At 34.3% G+C, this 19,438-nt stretch overlaps 1 protein-coding gene across 4 annotated transcripts in view; it reads right to left on the minus strand.

Annotated features, from left to right (window-relative positions):
• Positions 1-19,438, minus strand: part of ADGRG6 (adhesion G protein-coupled receptor G6) — a 112,629-nt gene that overhangs the window by 4,048 nt on the left and 89,143 nt on the right. For 3 of the 4 annotated variants that reach the window (XM_084515873.1, XM_084515872.1, XM_084515875.1), the window contains 8 exons: positions 18,469-18,514; positions 17,433-17,539; positions 14,813-14,940; positions 13,230-13,498; positions 11,594-11,708; positions 10,256-10,539; positions 6,213-6,314; positions 3,770-3,922 (listed from right to left, as the gene is read on the minus strand). In XM_084515873.1, the coding sequence (XP_084371999.1) occupies positions 3,770-3,922; positions 6,213-6,314; positions 10,256-10,539; positions 11,594-11,708; positions 13,230-13,498; positions 14,813-14,940; positions 17,433-17,539; positions 18,469-18,514 (1,204 nt within the window). Of the gene's footprint in view, positions 1-1,827; positions 1,875-3,769; positions 3,923-6,212; positions 6,315-10,255; positions 10,540-11,593; positions 11,709-13,229; positions 13,499-14,812; positions 14,941-17,432; positions 17,540-18,468; positions 18,515-19,438 lie in introns of all 4 variants that reach the window. The other variant, XM_084515874.1, reaches the window with a different exon arrangement.

Consider the following 19,438-nt stretch of genomic DNA (forward strand, 5'->3'; position numbering starts at 1 on the left):
CAACTCTGATTGTTGGATAAAAAGATGCAGAAAAAAAAAAAAAAAAAGCATTCTTTTATAATTCATGTGCTGTATGCCAAGGCTGGATTTAAGAGAAAGGAGTAAGGCAATTCCCAGTACATCTGGAAAAGTCTGCTTCAGAGGCTAACAGAATTGCTGTTCAGAGAACAGTCAGTAGGTAGAGCTCATGTAGTGAGCAATGAGAAACAGAGAGCCTATATCTTATTTTGTCAAGAACATTGTCTTAATGAGCTTTCTTATCTCTTCCACTGTAGTGAGTACAGCTGGAGTTAACTCTTGACCCAGGCAAGGCTTGGATCATCGCAAGCTGATAGTAAGATGGAGGATCCTGTGCAGCAATGTGTCATTTTTGATGGCTGTTTACTACAGCTTAGTAAAATCACCCTCAAAAATTCCTTTGTAAAGGATTGTTTAAAAATAACATATGATTTAAAATATGATCTCATACAAAACTTGTTTCTTGTAGAAATAAATTATTAATAAATAATAATCAGAAAAGTAACCCACCCTTGCAGAAGTCATGATATAAAGCCATAAAAGAGACTTACAATAAAATGTGTTGCATGAAGGAGAAATGGATTGCAGAGAAAGAAATCAAAACATTTTCACTTGTGAAAAAAGAATCAGGCATGTTCAGGCATATCAGAATGATTTTTTCAAAGCACGCAAGAATGTCCATGAATTGCAGCAAATAAATAACTCCATGTCCCACAGCAAAATTCTGGGTTCTGTATGCCTTTCAAATGCATGTATTTACTAGCCAATAGTATTACATTTTGAAGTGTTTCTACATATTGAATATCTTATTAAAAAGATGAAAAGTTATTTCTTAGTCTTTAGGGAAAGGTTAGGGAAAATTCCTTGCAAATAAGCACTTTTTTTTTTTTTTTTTTTTTTTTTTTTTTTTTTTTTTTTTCCCACAAGACATCACTACATTGTTAAGCACTTGCTACATCCTCATGAAATTTGCTTGCATGGGAATTATGTAAATACTTTGAAACCTTTTTTTTTTTTTTTTTTATTCTGAATGGGCTTCAAATCAAAGTACAGGGTTAAAGTCCTGTCTCACTGAAGTACACAGGAGTTGTATCACCAAATTTTGTGCAGAACTAATCAAAACTTCTAATCCATTGAAATATTATATATGGTATTTAAGTACTATCTACAACAAGTTTGCATAAGTTACACAGACAGAAGTGCAACAAGATGCTGAAGTGGTTTCTTTTGTTCACCACAAGTGTTCTAACAGGTGCTTTCCAAATTCAAATATCTGTTTGCAGCACAGCTTTCAGACACCTATAGTTTGTCATTTACATTCGTTTTGGGTGACTGGGTATGAAAAAACAATGGCTTCTAGTCATTCTAAATTCTATAATGGCCATAGACCAGAAATATTTTAGTTTATAATTCCTCCAATAGCTTGTTTAATTATTCTTTTTATTATCATTTTTTTTTTTTCTAGGACTATACTATATTGTTTTTGTTTTTTAACATATGATTTACATACGATTCTTCAGTGCTTAACCACCTTTCCCTGACTACAGTACACAGGCATTAATGTTAGGACATGGTCTGTTTTCTAAAATGGCATTTTCCAAACACTTCATGCCCCATGCAGAGTGCAGACACCCAGAGTTTGAAGCACGCTTACCCTTTGATTCAGCATCAATGACGCAAGATGCAATAGTGAGAAACAAGCAGCATTTCTGATTAGCAAAGTCCTTTGTGCCAATTAGGACATCATGCAAATGGTATCCCTCCACCCTGTTTGAACCATGCATTTGACAAAAGCAATTCTCACTTTACCTGTAATGCTCCACCACTGATGAGGAAAGGGCCTTAGAAGACATTATCTAACAAACACATGAATGCCTGTGTCAATTCCAGGGAGCACATTGTAACCATATTAAAAAGAGCTGCCAAGACATGTAGCTATTATAATCTTTACCTGTAAATTAGCTAAGACATCAAACTCAGAGGTTTAGCTGTATTAAAAATGAGAACAGTGTACCTTTTTTTTTCTATTACTGCAAAACTGTGAGAAGATATGTCAGTATTTAAAAGCCTACCTATAGTAAAAATTCTTTTGGAGTATCACAATAAAATGATTATTTTAAGAGTTCAGAGTAGAATGTAATAAAATTAAACAAATATTGAGAAAGTGAGAAAACTGGTATTCCCTTAATGTCCACTAAACGATCATATTACAAGCCATGATTACATTACCAACTATAATCCCCTTTAGGAAATAATTTTTGCATGAGATTAAGCTCACCACTTTTGAAGAAAGTAAATGAACATGTTCCTAACTGTAAGCTTCTTTTAACTTAATTCTTCTTATCTGGAACTGCTTCCTTGTTTTGCTTCAAAACTGCTTTGCAAAAACTCCAGCATGAAGTTGCTTCAGTCATCAGACTGATTAAAACATCTGAGTCCAATAAAAACATTTAAGCATATTTTTATCTTTAGCCATAATGCCAAAGGCCAGATTGACCTGCCATGAATACCAATGAGAAAGAACTCTGTTGGTAGAACTGTGAATGCTCTGCAGTGGCAAGAGCATGATGCTCACCTCCACTGTAATACCAGACAGATCTACAGGAATGGCCAAGGTAAGGAATGTGACCTGCTGCTACTAAATTAATAGTAGGGGATTCTAGAGAAAAAATGTTTTTTGCCTAACTGGAACAGGAAATGACCATCAATAAAAGTAGGAAGGTATTTCCTGGAAAGTATCCTACACAACAAGAAACAGGACTGCAACATGAGAAATGAGACTTTGGGGCCTTCCAGTAAATTCATAAAATTCATATTCCAAAGAGAGCTTCCAACAAGTATTTTAAAACAAGCAAAACCATCTCTTTGGGTTAAATATGTATATAGATTTTATTCCTGCTATAATTTAGAAGAAGATTCTGTGATAATGTTATGAGACTTTATACGATATGAAAACATGAGTTAACAAAAACTCACTAACAAAAAATCTGAACAATACTTCATAAGCTATTTAAGTGGCTTTCTGAAATATTAACCGATACATAAGCAAACAGTTTTGCAAAATGTTCCATCTCCTCTCTTTTCGAATTTGTTTAAACTGTTCTTAAAATAAGCACATTTTTACAGCATGAGTGGAATACTGATGATGTCTTTTATTACATACACCACTAACATCTAAATAGATACACAGTAAATGCAGAATACTATTTGTAGAAGGAAAAAAACAATACATACTCTGGGACCACAGTATCAATTTCCAAGCAATTCCTGTTTGTCTCTCTAGCCATAAATGTGTTAGAGTGAAATGGAAGCAGTTTTGCTAAGTCAATCAACTGTGAGGACTTAGATTTGGAAGACCAATTCCTATGATTCCTATTTCCAACTCTGCTGCTAGCTTGCACGTTACCTTGGGCAACAAATATCATGGCTCTGTGCTTTGGTCACTATATGTTTACAAAGGGAAAATAAAACTTACCTTCCTTTATTTGAAAAGGTGAAAGTGCTATTGAAAAAACTTTCATCACACCTAGTTGTTTTGGATGGGAACATACCCACATCAGAACTATACATTGGATATTAGGTTAAGATTATTAAACAGGAACATGTATATTAAAAACCCTGTACCTATATTTTTTTTAAATTTTTAATTTTATTTTTTTCCCCACTTTAACCTTTGGGTAGAAGTGTATAGTGTACCTTAACACAAAAGTACATATTCACAGATGTACTGGGTTACAGTACAAGAACTCACCTGTATGGCTGCTTCGTTTGCAATAAGTGTTTGTTGTAGATTTTGATTTGGATGTTAAGTAGGTTGAATTGGAGCCAATGGAACTAGAGGATAGGGATTTCCCAAGATTATCAGAACTCTTCTTTATAATATTGGTTGCTGTCTTGCTCCAATCTAAAAAAGATTGAAAAAAAAAAATCACATTAAAAATTACTATTGGCAATTGTACTAAGGAACTAATTTATTCAGTTATGAACATTTCAAGTATCAGATGTGTTGCTTGATGCTGCTTACCACAAATGGCCTATCCTTTTTCTGTCAACCTCTTTGGTTCTTAAGAAATAAACTAAATACAACTTGATTAACTTGGCTGTTTACTCCAGTTACTATCTATGATCAGTAGTTAAAATTGGCAGCCCTGCTTTTAACACTCCAACAATAATTTGTTGGATGGCAGAACTGTAAGACTCATATTTCCAGGAAGCATAAGAGAAGTGAAGATATGTAGCACCATAAGGATGCCAAAGGTTCATCACCTGAACAAAGAAATCCAAAGGGATTTCCAACAGGAAAAGTTAGGAACAGAAGCATTTACAAAATCTGTTCATTTGAGGATTTGATCTACTGATGTAGATAACACATACAGGCAGATTTTCACTTGTTGTTTAGCATTTTGTTGCACTATTAATAACAATGAATGATAAAGGTTATTCAGTAGTTCATATTTGAATAATTTTGTCAGAATCATTAATACAATAGGCTTTTATATTGGAATAACTTCTAAAACTAAATTAAATAATTAAGACCAATAAACTTACTGAGGAAAACTGACATTGAAAATCTCATCACATGTTTACCAATACCGGTATCGTGCAGAACAAATCTATTTAACTATTGTATCATATACTTGTGGGTAGGCACAGTTAGTTTCACACAGTGGTCTTACTGCTGTTACCATTCAAATTCACTGTATTACAGTGAAAAACACAAAATGGATGAGACATCCCAACCAAAGATATGCTGCTTTAGCCTTGTCTTAAATCAAGACAAAGATTTTACCCTAAATCATTGATATAGGTTACTGTTGTTCTGATCTAGATATGACAGTGTTGCAAGGCTTTGGTTTGTTTCTTGCTTTGCTTGATCATAACATGCCCTAAAGTTCACTTCAATCAGATAAATTGCAATATTACATTTGGCTTATACTTCACTGTTCTGCCTGCAGACTGTGTCAGGTTCACAGAGTATAAAACCAGCCAGTGGTGAGTGGTTGGTTAACACTTGCTGTAATGACACCACATTATCACTGACATATTTGAATCCTTTAAGTTTTTGTTTCTATCATTCCCACAGGCTGACCAACAGCACCATAAAATATGGAAATAATTTGATTCATCTGTGTTTTCCAGTTCAGGAGTTAGAGCATGAGCCACATGGAAACTGAACATATGAAATAATTTGGATGCCCATTCAGGATGAATATGTTTTTCCTAATTTGTTTTAACTCTGAAATCATGAGTCAGATTTCCTTACTGTAAAGTGAAAGCATAAATATTTCATAGCTTACAATGAGAATAAATCTCCTAAACAAAACAGAACAAGACAAAGCAAAGTTCTTGATTGCAAAGCAGTTGCTTACAACCTTGAAGCAATCCTTGGATGCCAAGACAGAAAGCACAAAAAAGCATTTGGAGCACAGCTATAATCCAGGATAGGCTGTTTTACCTCAGTAAGCAACGAGCTTATGCCACTTTACATCATCTGTGGAGATGAACCCCAGCCATTGTGCAGGAATCATACAAACAAGAATTACATGATCCAGAACCAATATATATATAGCAAAGCACAATCAAGTTGCTTAAGCACAGGAGTCTAATGCCATCTGAGATGTCCAAAGGTAGAGGAGTTTATATACAGTGACCCACTTTGAGGTGTCCAAACCAATTGTAGAAGTACTCTACAGCCATACAGATAAAGATGAACATCACTTCTGGAACCTAATCAGGCTTCTGCTAAAGGAAGACTAAGGCAAAAGACCTCCTAATCAATCCTACATTAACCTAATAGTGAAGAATTTAGTCAACATAATTTAGTCAGCAGAAGAAAAAGCATAAGATTGGCTTTTGAATGACAGATTTTTTTTTTTTTAATTAATTACTTTATTTATTTATTTTTAAGGCTCCAAATGGCCTTCCAAAACCATGTGTGTCACCAAACCACTACAAAATTTACCAGCTGCCTTCAGGAGAAAACTGAGAGAAGATCTGAGTCTTTTTATGAAGTGATATCTGAAAATTCCCTTGGCAATTGCTATTGCTAAAGTGAAGTGATAGCCTATGATTAATCAATTTTTCCACATCTCTGGCTTATATTTTATTACATTAAAAATAGTGTAGCAGGCTGATCACCTGGACTTTCCAGCCTATTGCGGCAAATAAGGAGGGGAGCTGTGACTTGTTTTTACCTGAATTGTCTGCCAGTCGAAATCTGCCACAACAGAGATGTCTCCTCCATTGTTTCTGCACATTTTCTTTCATGGCACAATGGAATACAAATATAAATAAACCTATGACAAAAGCAAATAAAACATATATTTTAAATACAAAAGTCTAGTAACAAAAGACTATGAAGTACAAGCAACGAAAAATCATGTCTGAGTTTTCCTATTGTCATCTATCCATATGCCTCATTTAAAAGATAAGAAAATTAATTATAGTTTTCCCATCCTGTATCTGCTGTACATATGTCTGGGATATCAGAAGAGAGAGAAGAGAGCCCTTTTATTGACATTGCTGCTTCACCTCCAGCTCAGTGTGGTTATTCTACTTTTTTAGCTTAGATGGAAATCATTAAAAGGTTTTGATTTCGAACCAAATGGAAATTTTGCACCCAATAGGACATTGCAGCCAGACTGCAGGGTAAGCACAGACAATATTTTGTTAGCCGGAAGATATTTTATCTCCTGTCCTATACCCACAGATTTATAGGCTGTGTTCTTTCAAAACCTGAAGATTTTAAATTGACACTAAAGGGTGCCAAACAAACAAACAAACAAAAAACACTTGGATTTATGATCATCACATGCACGAACTTGAAATGATTATGGTATACTTGAAAATGGTAAAAATATGCCCATAAGTACTAATTAGGTGTCCAAATACTTCTTTTCTTCAAAGAAAATTGCCTGGTTTGTGCATGTAATTACAATAAAGCATTTAAGAATGTTTTTGTAGATTTCACTTTCTTTATGCAATTGTATAATCTCTATTTTCAGTACAGAAGATGGGCATCTAATATCTGATAACAAAGGCTTTGGTGGGGTGTACGGTACAATTTCATCATCCTACAGAGATACTTTGGAGCTAAATATAGCAGTTGGACATTTCATGTTTTCTTGGCACTTCCCAGGCAGGCACCAGCTGTGGAATCTTCCATCCTTCCCGGGCCTGGCCTATTCTTGTTCTACTCTTATTCCCTGGGAGACAGCCAACCCAGGGCTGAACACCTGATGGCAAATGTTACCACCAAATCCCTCATGATTATATCTTAAATGTGAATAAATATTACATAATGTGGGCAAATGTGGTTAAGTGACGTCCTCTAAGACTGTACAAGATGATCATGAATAGCTCCATACGCCAATGCCTACTGTGTTTCAACTGGTAGAATGCAATGGCAGGGTATAGCTTGGAAAAATTGATTTAGAGCATAAAATTATCCTCTCTTCTCCAAAGCACTGAGGTACAATTTTACATTATGCAAGTCAAGTCCCATGAATGGGACTTGTATTTGCTTATGGCCCTCAATCCAGGCTGAGACTACTGAGGTCAGAGAAACAAAACAGTTAACTTCATTAACTTTAGAAGGTTGTGTAAAGGTTATGTAATGAAACACTTTTTTTTTTTTTTTTTTTTTTTTTTTTTTTTTTTTTTTCCCAACAGCCGATGGGAACAAAAAAAGAGAAAGAGAAGCACTATTTAAGGAAGGCAAACATACCTTAATGCATACCATATGCAAGCTCTGTTCAATTCTGGTTACTGTGTTTGCACTTAGTAAAATAGTTCAGTTTGTGCTTCACTTTTAACACAGAGTAATTCCAGTGCAATCACTAGTGGCTTTTACTTACTGAGAGGTATGCAATTGTTTGTGCTCTAAGTACCTCCTAGGACTTCTGTGCTTCTACAAACTTACTAAATTGATACTTAATTAAATTGAGGTGAATGTTTGGAACATTTTGAATGGTTAAAAAAGAAAATGTCTATGTCTAATGTATTACAAAATGAATGCATAGCGTTAAATACTTTGTCTTTGCCCTGTTTGGGCTTGGTTTCTGTGTTTGTTTTTTTTTTTTTTTCCTCTGTATTTCATTATTCATTAAGTTCACAATGTGCTTTAGTAACACAACTTTGGTTTTGTTTCCCATAGCCAAATCAGACCCTAGGCTTGGCTCTAGCTTGGCTCTGACTTGAAAGTATTTGGCTTGCCCAGGCGTATATATGAAATGAACAGCCAAAAAAGAAATGTTCCCAGATTTTTTACTCTGAGTGTCAAAGAGAAAAAATCATTTCCTTCGTAGATGTAATAGCAAAGTATAGTAATACCAGTAGTTGCTGCAATTTACTTTTTTCATTGCCAATGTGTAGAAAAATAGCTTTACAGAGGCTGCTGGTGTAGCTTAAAACAACAGTGCAGCTTTCACAAACTCAAGAGAGAAAACAGACAAGTTTATGGACAGGTCAGTAACTAAACTCATGATAATACCAGTGCTAATACCTGCTGATAGAAAATACTACCTGAAGCAAACTCTTCTTTTTCCCTTGCACTATTTCATCTTGTTACTGCCAGGTCCGTGCTACACCAGATATAGGTGATTTAAAATGCCCTTTTCCTAGTTCCTTTAGCTTTGCCCAGCTCTTTCTGACACAGCAATATGCATTTTTCCAGGATTGTTATCTTCCTGTGCTTGATATGACCTTCCTGAACATATACTATCATGTCATCTTTGCTACCACAACCCATGAGAAGATCATCATTCATCTTCTTCCTGCATTTACTCCTCAGAGTTTTTGGTTTCATCTTCTGACTTAACTGCCTTCCAAATACTCATTTTCCATTGAACAGTTCTATCACCCCACAGAGAATTAAACAGTGGTGGTCAACCTTGTGTGCACTCTGCACATACAAGCTTAATTGATTGTGCTGGGAATTCTGCTTAAAGAAAACTTGGTGAATTTGATCCTTGGCATGCTTTTCAGAATGTGAATATTTTCATGTTCTTCCCATAATTTAATCTCTCTAGGCCCTTCTAAATTTCTAACACGGACACATTACAGCAAATACTTCATTTTGCTCCTAAGGGAGTAGCAGAGTCTGCTCATTGGAAAAAAAGCCGCTAGTAAGAACACCACATACAAACATTATTTTGCCATTTTGACTAACATTTCAGGTTGAAACTGAACCAAACCAAAAACCACAACATTATTCTCTTTCCACGAAAGCTCAATAAATCTTTTAGCTCAGTAAATATGTCTCAAATGTAACAGATAAAATCCACACAGTTTTATATTAAGTAATTTTTCCATTAAGGGCAGATATTTTGCTGACCCTAGGAATTTATTTATTATTTTATCTAAATATTTGTGTGGCAAAACACACACACCCCCAATGACATCCTTGTGTTTAGTTCTGGTATGTTGTTTTTTGTTTGTTTCTGGGCATTATTATTATTATTTTAATCTCAGTATGTATGTGGTATAATACATACTCCTCCAATGACCTTCTCATTTTTTTCTTATTTTTAGTTGTTCTTTATTGGTGATACACACGGGGTGGAGATCCTTATGTCATTTGGTACATATGCAAATCAGCTCCAAGCCAAAATTCTTTTAAACGACATCTATATAATTCTGTAATTTATAACAATTAGATTACAATTTATAGCATTTTTCAGAAGGACAAACTATGTAGAAAAAGAAAAATATTCAAACTTTCAGAAAAGAAAACAAAAAGAAGCTACCTACAATAGTTACTCTATTTTAATTAAAGAATCAAAGAATATCACTTATCTCTGAGCTCTCTTTCCACCTGGAAACAGGACTGGATTTTGTTTTATGAACATTCAATTTCTTAATAAAATAGTTATGAGCTTTACAAATTCCCTACAGGAATAAATTAAAGAAAAAGGCTTCCTATATTTGTTATAATCAGTAAAAGGAAATGTTGAAGGTCATACAGCATCTATCAGCAGGGATCACTGCAGACTGTTAGCTAGGAACAGCACTATTTATAATACAGTGCATTTTATTAAAAAGACCTTGAAATGTTAATTGATTTAACAAAGACCTTCAACCCATGTAAATTTATTCCACAGAATGCAAAACTGATGATGTTTTAGTATCAGGGAAAGATCCAGAGAACTTGGATCACAGTTCTCTAGTCAGACCTAAGATCTCCCAGAAGAGTAACAACTCAGATATTTTTTGTTCACAGAAAAGAAATTCAGCTTACCTTGCAATGAGTTGAAAATGGAGAAGAGGTACTGGAAGGGCAAAGTTAAGGGACCCCAAGCAAAAAAAGCAAAGCCCCATGTCATGCCCAAGAGGAAAGTCAGGCTGACCACGCTACGGAGGTTCCTCAGGATCTCTTCCTTTAGAGTCCTATTAGTTCTTTTCCCATTCCTCCCACATATTTGCACCATCACCACCACAAACATGGCAACATTTAAGAGAAACATGATTCCAAAGTATCCAGCACAAGTCACATAAAAGACAACTTCATTCTTGATCCAGCAGCTGATAAAAAAAAAAAAAAAAAGGAAACTATGACCATTTAGGTAATGCAAAATATGCTCCAATTATTTATGTGACTGCAAGGAAAAGTAGCCTGTGGTAAAATTTCAAGTGAAGCCTTTGTCCATTTTCTGTTTTTAAATAGGATGACGTTCAGTGGCTTCTTAATACACTACAGTACATACTAGCATCTTGTCAGAAATCTGAGTGTTGCACTTCGTTTTAGGTAAAACTAATTAAAAAGAAAATCTGATCACAGATTCAAGCAATGGGAATTGCCATGCAACTCAGTGCAAGTAGCTTCACCACCTTTATCAGTGTGAAGCACAGGATGCTTTAATAACAGAATACTCAAGCTTGGATCTTCAGTGCCAAAAGTTTCTGCCACTTCAGCAAAAGGAGAACTCATGGCTCTAAAGAAGAAGCAGTATGGGTAGTCCTTTGAGATGGCCATTTGATAGTCAGTCTTTTTAGAGATCTAGCTTATACCTCTATCATCAAATGGCTACAATGATTAACATTATACCTTAATAAAAACCCAGAATGATATTTTATTTATCATGACAAAGCTTTGCCAGTCAAGGAACAGAAAATGTGGTAACAGTCATATAAAAATGTTGGTATTTGGAGTTTATTTTGGGACATTGAGAAAAAAATGTAGGAAGCTAATGATCTACATTGACAAAGGGCTACTTTATTTACAAAGGAGACTATTTTTATTTTACTTCTTTCTTGCTCATGACTAGAATATGCAGCTTTCATTTTAAATAAACCAAAACAGGTATTTTTATTTTTGTGAAACAAAATTTATAATTACTCTTTTGTCAGAAGTGTGTTTGCACCTCACACTAGATAATGTAGATTTCTCTCCGATTTTTCTTATGTTCTTCTTTTCCTTCAGATTCAAATAATTTAGAAGACAATTTTGTCCACTTTCCTTGTTTTATCCACCTATGACTTTCCAAAGTAATCTGACCAATGCTTTTTTGTTGCTGTTGGTGGTGGTTGTTTTTTTTAGATTGTAAATGCTAAATTTTAAGAGATTAAAAGTACTCACAAGTTGTTTCCTAGTTGCCCGCTAGCATCTTTGCCATACAATTGTTTGCCATAAATCTGACTTGCATTAGTATTTGTGCTTGATAAAATAATTGCTATCACTAGAGCTGGCAAACCTGTAACACGAGATAATTGTAGTTAGCTTTCAAATCCCTTAAACTTTCAAAATCACCATGCAAAGCAGAATTATGGATGTTTCCATCACTATTGCTTTAGTATAGAGTACACTGAGGTAGTTCTAGGTCATAAAACTGCACAGAGAAATAGAGGAAAATAATCATTTTTTTCAAACTGTACCCATGATTAAAGCTTTCAAAGTACTTAATAACCATTAATGAATTAGCCTCATAATGTTCTTTAAGTTAGGAAATGTTATTTTAGTATGTGATAAGTATGTGATAATTCTCTCAAAGCACTTGAACAATAATAAAGTTCTCATAATAAAGTGAGAAAAAGACTAACAAACTACTAAAAATGAGATATAGTGAAGGGATGGAATTGGGGTTTGTTTTTGGAGGGATTTTTTTCCAGAGATGCTGATGTCATTTAATTAGACTGGGAAACCAAGAAAAATGATCTTCATTTCTCCTCTGCTTCTTTCAGCTGTAAATGTCTTCTCTTTTTCTAAAACAATATATATCCTTTACTTAAATGTGTCCAAAAAATGAAGTAAACTGTAAATTTTTTATTAATATAGTAAAGGGAATATTTGGTGAAACTAACAGACAACTATGTGGATGAGAACTATGTGCAGAGAGGTTCAGCTCACAACAAATGCACATTTCCTGACATGCCTTATTTTACATGCCTTATCCCTGCAATGACAAAACAGTTTCAAAGGGGAAGAGGTTAATTTGCTTTTCCTACCACTCAGTCCTTGTCTGCTTCTGAGGTTGCCAAAAAGGATGCTAGTTGCCAATGGAAAGACATCAATTATCAGCTGGACTGAGGTCAGTGCTCTAGGCATGAGGTTAATGGTTTTGTATTGTATTGTATTATTTCAAACACAATATGTGCATTCAGGAAGAAGGCACAGATTCCTGATATTAAAAAAAAAAAAAAAAAGGAAGAATAAAAGCCGTGCTGCTTGAACCTCACAGTTGTTTTTCAGCATGACATTTTCCAATTCAGTCCTATATTGTACACTATACAGGGCAGGCAAGATCTCTCTGTGGTTTAAACACTGCTGAAGCATAGGAAATTTCTGTTTCCACCATAGGGTTTGTATTTTTCAGCAAGGAATTTCAGCATCAGATTAGAGCTTTTTGAAAGTCAATGCAAAGATCCCCATGGGCTTTGTAGTAACAGCAAGGGTTTCTCAATTCATTGTGTGCCATGGTTCTCCATCTCTTACATGTCTGCAACATGTTGGCCTCTGGAAAAAACAGCGTATCCAGTCTGCTGCTCCTTCTCAAGCAGAGATTGGTAGTTCTGGTGTGTTTGCATGGAGTTATCCACAGGAACTCTGGTCTTAGTGACACAGAGCACTGCCTCTATGCCAGCACCTTGGTGGGGAGGGAGAGGCAGGGGAAGAAACTATGCTGATTTTGATTCTGCTTTGCATCTGTGATAATGGTCTTTTATATACCGTCATTTCAAATAACACACTATGTAAAAACTGTGTGTACTGAACTCACCCCAGCCAATGATGCAAAACTTCAGTATATAACGCCGTATATAGGTGTTAAACACTTTAACTAGAGCAATGTACATATGAACCGCTTCTAGTCCCATCCATGTAAAGGTGGCAAGAAGAAAAAAGTGCAAAAGTACAGCAACAGCTATGCAGAGGCCATCTATGTCAAATGATGCAATCCAACCATCAAGCAAGAAGATCAAGTTGAGAAAGAGCAGAGCTGTGCTCAAATTCATCAGAATTTTGGAGGGATAATCTCTTCGCAGCTTCCTAGTGAGAGAAATACAGATGTTTATGATTAATTGGTTTCAACTACCCAAGTTGCTTACAGCAGTTAGGTTTATCAGTTTACAAAATAAATAAAAGTATAGTTATCTCCTCTTAGCCATAAGTTATTGTGGTAATAAGGCATAGAGACTTGTCCTTCTCTGTGATATTGCTGAAGCCTTCTGCTGTATGTTCTAGGGGAAAGCCATCGCTTGTTTGGCTTCTTAATGAACTACTTTACTGCCACAATATTTTAGCAATTGATTTATTATTTATTATTATTAAACTTTCAAATTAAATATAATACAATGCAGTTTGTACCTGAAACAAGAACTTAAGAGACTTAAAAAAGATCTTTCAAAATATAACTGTCCAGAAGATCATGTTTGATCAATTTACATATTAATCTTTGGTTAGTTTTCGGAAGATATTGTTCAGTCCGTCTGTCCGTCTGTCCGTCCTTCATTCCTTCCTTCCTTCCTTCCTCCCTCTCTCTCTCTCTCTCTCTCTCTCAGGAAGACTGAAGATCAACTCAATTTTATTTTTTAATTGATACACATTGAAATCTATGAACTGAGGGGCAACTTCTGCCATCTTGGACCAAAATATTATACCATAGGTAATGCAACAGGAATGCAATAATTAGAGATACCTAGAACTATTTTTGAAGATCTCAGAAGCCTCCCTTTTCTCCCCCCCTGGGAAAATATCCTTCTTTAGTAGCTACTCTGTTTTGTCCTGCTCCAGACAGAATTGTTCCTCTGTGTTGATGTGATTCTTTTCTCTGTTCACAGAACTGTATCATTTCAAAACTTTTTAATTCCTTTGAGTCCCTTGCTGAAATTGTTGTAAAACTTCACAAATTAGCTTCATTTTATTTCTCTTCTCCATTTCCTTCTGAAGGGCTTCAGAATGTAATTTTTCAAATCAGAAATTTTTCTTTTTTATTCAGACCTACTATGCTCACACAAGCAGGTTTGGTTTGGTTTTGTTCTTACAAAAAGCCCGGCTGTGGATTTTATAACACATATCTGATACGGTAGGATGTCATACACACCAAAGAGAAAATTTTGGGATATATTAGCCTTGTTGCCTGGTCTCAGCAGCACAACATATTAAAAACAGGAGGAGAGAGTCTAAATTTATATGTCCCTTGAAAAAAAAGTTTCTACTTATACCATTGTGCCCAGGATTATGTAGTGTATTTTTTTTTAAAACATACATTTCCCTTCCAAGACAAATAAAACACACCAACCATTTTGTTCATCACAGAGAGGTACTTCCTTTGTGACTTTTTCTGACAGAACCAATACTTACTCAAATGCAATATATGTCAGAAGAGTTGCAGCTGAAAATATAGCAGATATCCCACAGCCTATGTAAGTGATGAAAGTGAGGATCTTGTTATTCCGTGGGTCTGTTTCTGTAGTGGTTCGCTGAAGGTCCTATGTGAGACAGGAGGAAGATGTAACAGTTACAGCAAACTTCTTTTTTTCATGAGCACAACATTTTTGGTTGGTTATTAGACAAATAAAACTCAAAAACACTGGCAATAACACTATAACCCTGACATTAGGGTTCATGTTTATCAAGTATATTTAGTTTATAGTTGTTACACCTCTTACTTCCTTCCCATAGCTCTTGAAAACATTGTGCTGTGAGTATTATAACTGCTGGGTTAAGCAGATAGACAGAGCCTGATGCTGATCCTTATAATTCAGTACTAGGAATTCAAATGAACTCCTGTGGAAAAAAAATTCCCTCTTCAAACTTTTTAGTTCAGTTGCTTATAGACACCTATTTTAAAGAAGATATTTATGTTGAATGTGTATTAAAAATGTAATTTAAAAATATTCATAATGAAATATACAGAATTCTGGGGAGTTTCTGACATCACTTCTTGCAATTAAAATTTCATTAGTTAATGCAGCTAATCATCTATGGGTGAAAGCAAGGACAAGATATTGCTCTTCAGTTTTATAGTCTGTTTTGACATGCAAACTACAGTTATAAATGTTGGTCAGAAAAGTAGTGACAAAGACAACATTTCAAAACAACAACAACAACAAAAAACAACAACAACAACAACAAAACTGGAAATGAAGCAGGAACATCTGGAGGATTTTTTTTCCAGTTTTCTGTCCAAATGTAATTGCCACATAGTATTGTCTGAGAATAAATGCCAGTGTTATTTCCTTCTTTAAGGAAAAGAAATAATGAGGATGTTTGGATCTATATCACCGTGGAGTAAATGTGAGCAAATACTAGCATATAATGGTGTCTATTCTACAGTCAGTGTAACTATTATCCCAAGCAAAATCATCTAGCAAAAAGATACCAACAAAAGACTACCAAACATGCCATTCTTCATAGAAAAATAAAGGAGCTGTATGCAGTTTTTTACACCCTGTCCCAATCTTATAAAGAGAGTGTTATCTGAAAGCAATTTAATATCTAAATGAAAGTCAGAAAAGATTATTGAAATAGAAAAGCAATTAAAAAAGTCAAAAATGTGTACAAAATCTATTGGAACACAGCCCAAATTCAAAGAACTTCTGCCTTATTTCCTAAAGCCACAAAAGCATTTAGGGAGGAGAAGGGACTCATTGAGTATATCCTAAAGAAAGCCTTTTTTTTTTTTTTTTCCCCATTCAAGGATGAAAAGTGAAACAAAACTGCAATTTAGCTTGCAAAAGGACAAAAAGCTTATGACTATTTCACATTGACATCTGAACATGATGTGAAGAGAGCAATTCTGTTAGGAAAGCTCTGGAAGGCCAAAGCTGAAAAATCAATGTCTGTAGCTTCCTTGTGCAGTTAATTCCTATGTGCTACTGCAAAAAGGTAAATCAAAAAAATAATAAAAATCATTAGGGGTATAACTCTGATAAGAAGCTAACATCTTTCCTGTAGGCTTTATTTACAGGCCAAAGAATATTAATTTCTCACCAAAAGAAATTTCAACCTACTTTTGAAGTTTAAAAAATCACCAAATTTTAAGATCAGATTGCAATAATCCATCTTTTTCATGTTGAGATTTTTTTCTTTCAAAAACACATCACACAGGAAAATTGCTGGAGACACCTGAATACCTGAAGGAGTCATACTGCTGAGGCTGAAGGTACCTTTGTCCATCTTGATATACTAAGCTCTACCAGCCATTTAAAAGTGAACAGCAAATACGGTTTTACAGATTGCAAAAGAAGTTATTACTTTATATTTTTTGACATCAGAATGATATAAATCTTGTTGGATTTGCAAGCAAAATTTCCAAGGTGCAATTTAGCCCCTTGAATCTCAGTATGAAGGGGAATTACTGTGCTCTTGTCTTTTCATTGTCATTAACAATTTTGCTGACTGCAGGACATTTCCTGAAAATACAATGCTCTACTTTTTGTTCTGAAACAATGTCTAAACTTGTTCTCTAAAAAATTCTTTTCTCTTACTTCCCCTCTCCCCCGTAAATATTCTCTGACTTTTTGATTTCTCTAGTGAAGGGGTTAGTAATGGGCCTTGGTGTTACCATCCCTTATTCTGGCTTTGTTTTTCACCTATGTCCTGGTTTTGAAGTTGGATTTTATAATATATTATTTGCATTTTGGTATCACTCTGAAGTCTGATCCAACTCTTTTTATGGGCACTTTTTTTTTTTTTTTTTTTTTTTAATTTTATAATAATTGTCCACTTCTTTCATTTTCTTTATTGATTACCTTATCCTTGAATACTTATCATTAGGTACTTTGTTATAAAACAACAACAACAACAAAAACTATATGATAATAATGATCAATAACAGAGAAAATATTTTAAGGTTAAAATCATTTGCAAAAGGAATAACATATAAAACAAGAATCAAGAAAGTTGTCTTGGCCCATGAGAAATACTACATTGCGGTTCCTAGGAAAGATAACTTAGTGAACAATGAGAGTTTGCTTACCATTAAGACCCCAAAGTGTGTGAGGTGGTTACATAAGCAAACTGTCTCATTTTCATTGGATTCTGCTTGCACCTTGCAACCCGTAGGGTTCCAGCCACCATTGCCACCTATGGAAAGGAAACAAGAGAAACTATACTTTCCAACAAACTTGTATTGTTCTTTCATTGGATTCCTCGCTTCATCTTGTGCAAATGCAGAAATGCATATATAATAAATATATAATATCACTGAATATTAAGAAGTCAGTAAAGAAGAAACTGTTATATTTCATAGTTTTTTAGAGAATTCCACCGGACATGTGTCTCAATAATGGCCTACTGAGCAGAAGCAATAGTTGGAGATTTATAATAAAAGTAGGGAGATTTTTGGTTATTGATGGATGAATAAGACCTATGTGTATCATGCATTACGACACACCTTAGTTTTACCCAATAACACCATGGTTTTACTCCCTTTTACCACCATGATGTGATGTCTGCACATACTGCCCTCCTATTCACATATCCCCAGGCACAAGAAAGCAGAGGCCTAGGAACAGAGGGTTGTTGCTCTCTGCAATATGTAATGCAAGTCAGCATGGATAGAGAGAATCTTTATCTTTACCTCCATCTTTATAAAAATCTTTATATACAGTTTTTTTTTAATTACATTTATTAATATATAAATAAATACTATATACAATATATAAATACATATAATATATATTATGTAGATATATGTTAATATATAATATATTAAATAATAGTATTTATATCACATTTATAATGTATATATATTTTTATATAATTGCATGTATTAATTAATAAATACAGATTTAAAATATTAACCAAATTTACATTAAAATATTTTAGTAAGAATATTTAACATCTTTTGTTACTAGTGACCTTACTAAACAGAAGAAATTATACAGTTTAAAGATTTAACTAACTCTGCAAAGACTAATAGAGAAGCAAAAAGGGTCAAGACTGAGACTGATTATACAACTTTGACACCTTTTTTCCCAATGTAAAAGAAATGACAGTATATTTAAACTTACCATTTTTATTCATATCCCAGAAGACACAGGTAGGCTTAGGATCTTCCTAAGAACACATGCAAAAGTAAACCTTTTATACCTCTTCAGATATAAATCTCATCAACATGTATGCATTTTCAGCAGATGTTTTACTACATATCATTTCATTTGATGAGCAGTAGAAAAAATATTATTTTGGAGTGTTGAAATTTTGTCTAGTGTTAAACCAGACCTTATTCTCCTTAGGAAGACATTTACCCTAATTATAAATCACAGAGCACTGCTCATCTTCACTCTTCCTTTTCCACATCCTCAGAATGAGAAGTTTTATTGTCTCACTAAAGTTATCCATGAGTATGATGTCTTTACAGAGCTTAAATATTTTTAACTGTTTACTTCCTCATGAGTTCTCAGTGAATCCTTAATGTAAATGGCCTCATAACTCTGCAAAAGCCTGCTGAACCTAAGTGGAGGTTGTTGTGCCTCACCTTAAAATAATCATTATAATGAAATGTAAGGTGAAGTTATGTGAAAATTATGAACCAGGTTCTCATTCCATGAACAACCTTCTTAGATATTGCATACCAGCTTCTTCTTTCTTAATTTCTCTAGTGCTATTGTCTCTTTTGCAGTAGCTACTGACAACTGTTTGAAACATCACAAACCAAAAGGTTGTATTTTGACCTTATTTCTGTAAATTAATACTAATCATCTTTTTAAAATGTGGTTCTGCCCATTCTTCATTTGCAGGAAACCATATGACAACAAAACCTTGGGGAACTATTAAAAAAAACAATTTCATTATGGTCAAAGAATTTAAGTCTTTTTAAAGTTCCAGTGTAAAATGTAGTGTCCCTGGTCATGAACATGGTCACAAACTGGTTGTGAACAATGGTTTTACTTGGAATTATTTGCATAAATTGCTTGTGAGTAGCAGAATCAATAGTCTTTCAGATAAATACTAAAACATGAATGGATTGGGAATGTGTGA

Source organism: Aythya ferina (assembly GCF_964211825.1).
Source record: "Aythya ferina genome assembly, chromosome: 3".
NCBI classification, from domain to species: domain Eukaryota; kingdom Metazoa; phylum Chordata; class Aves; order Anseriformes; family Anatidae; genus Aythya; species Aythya ferina.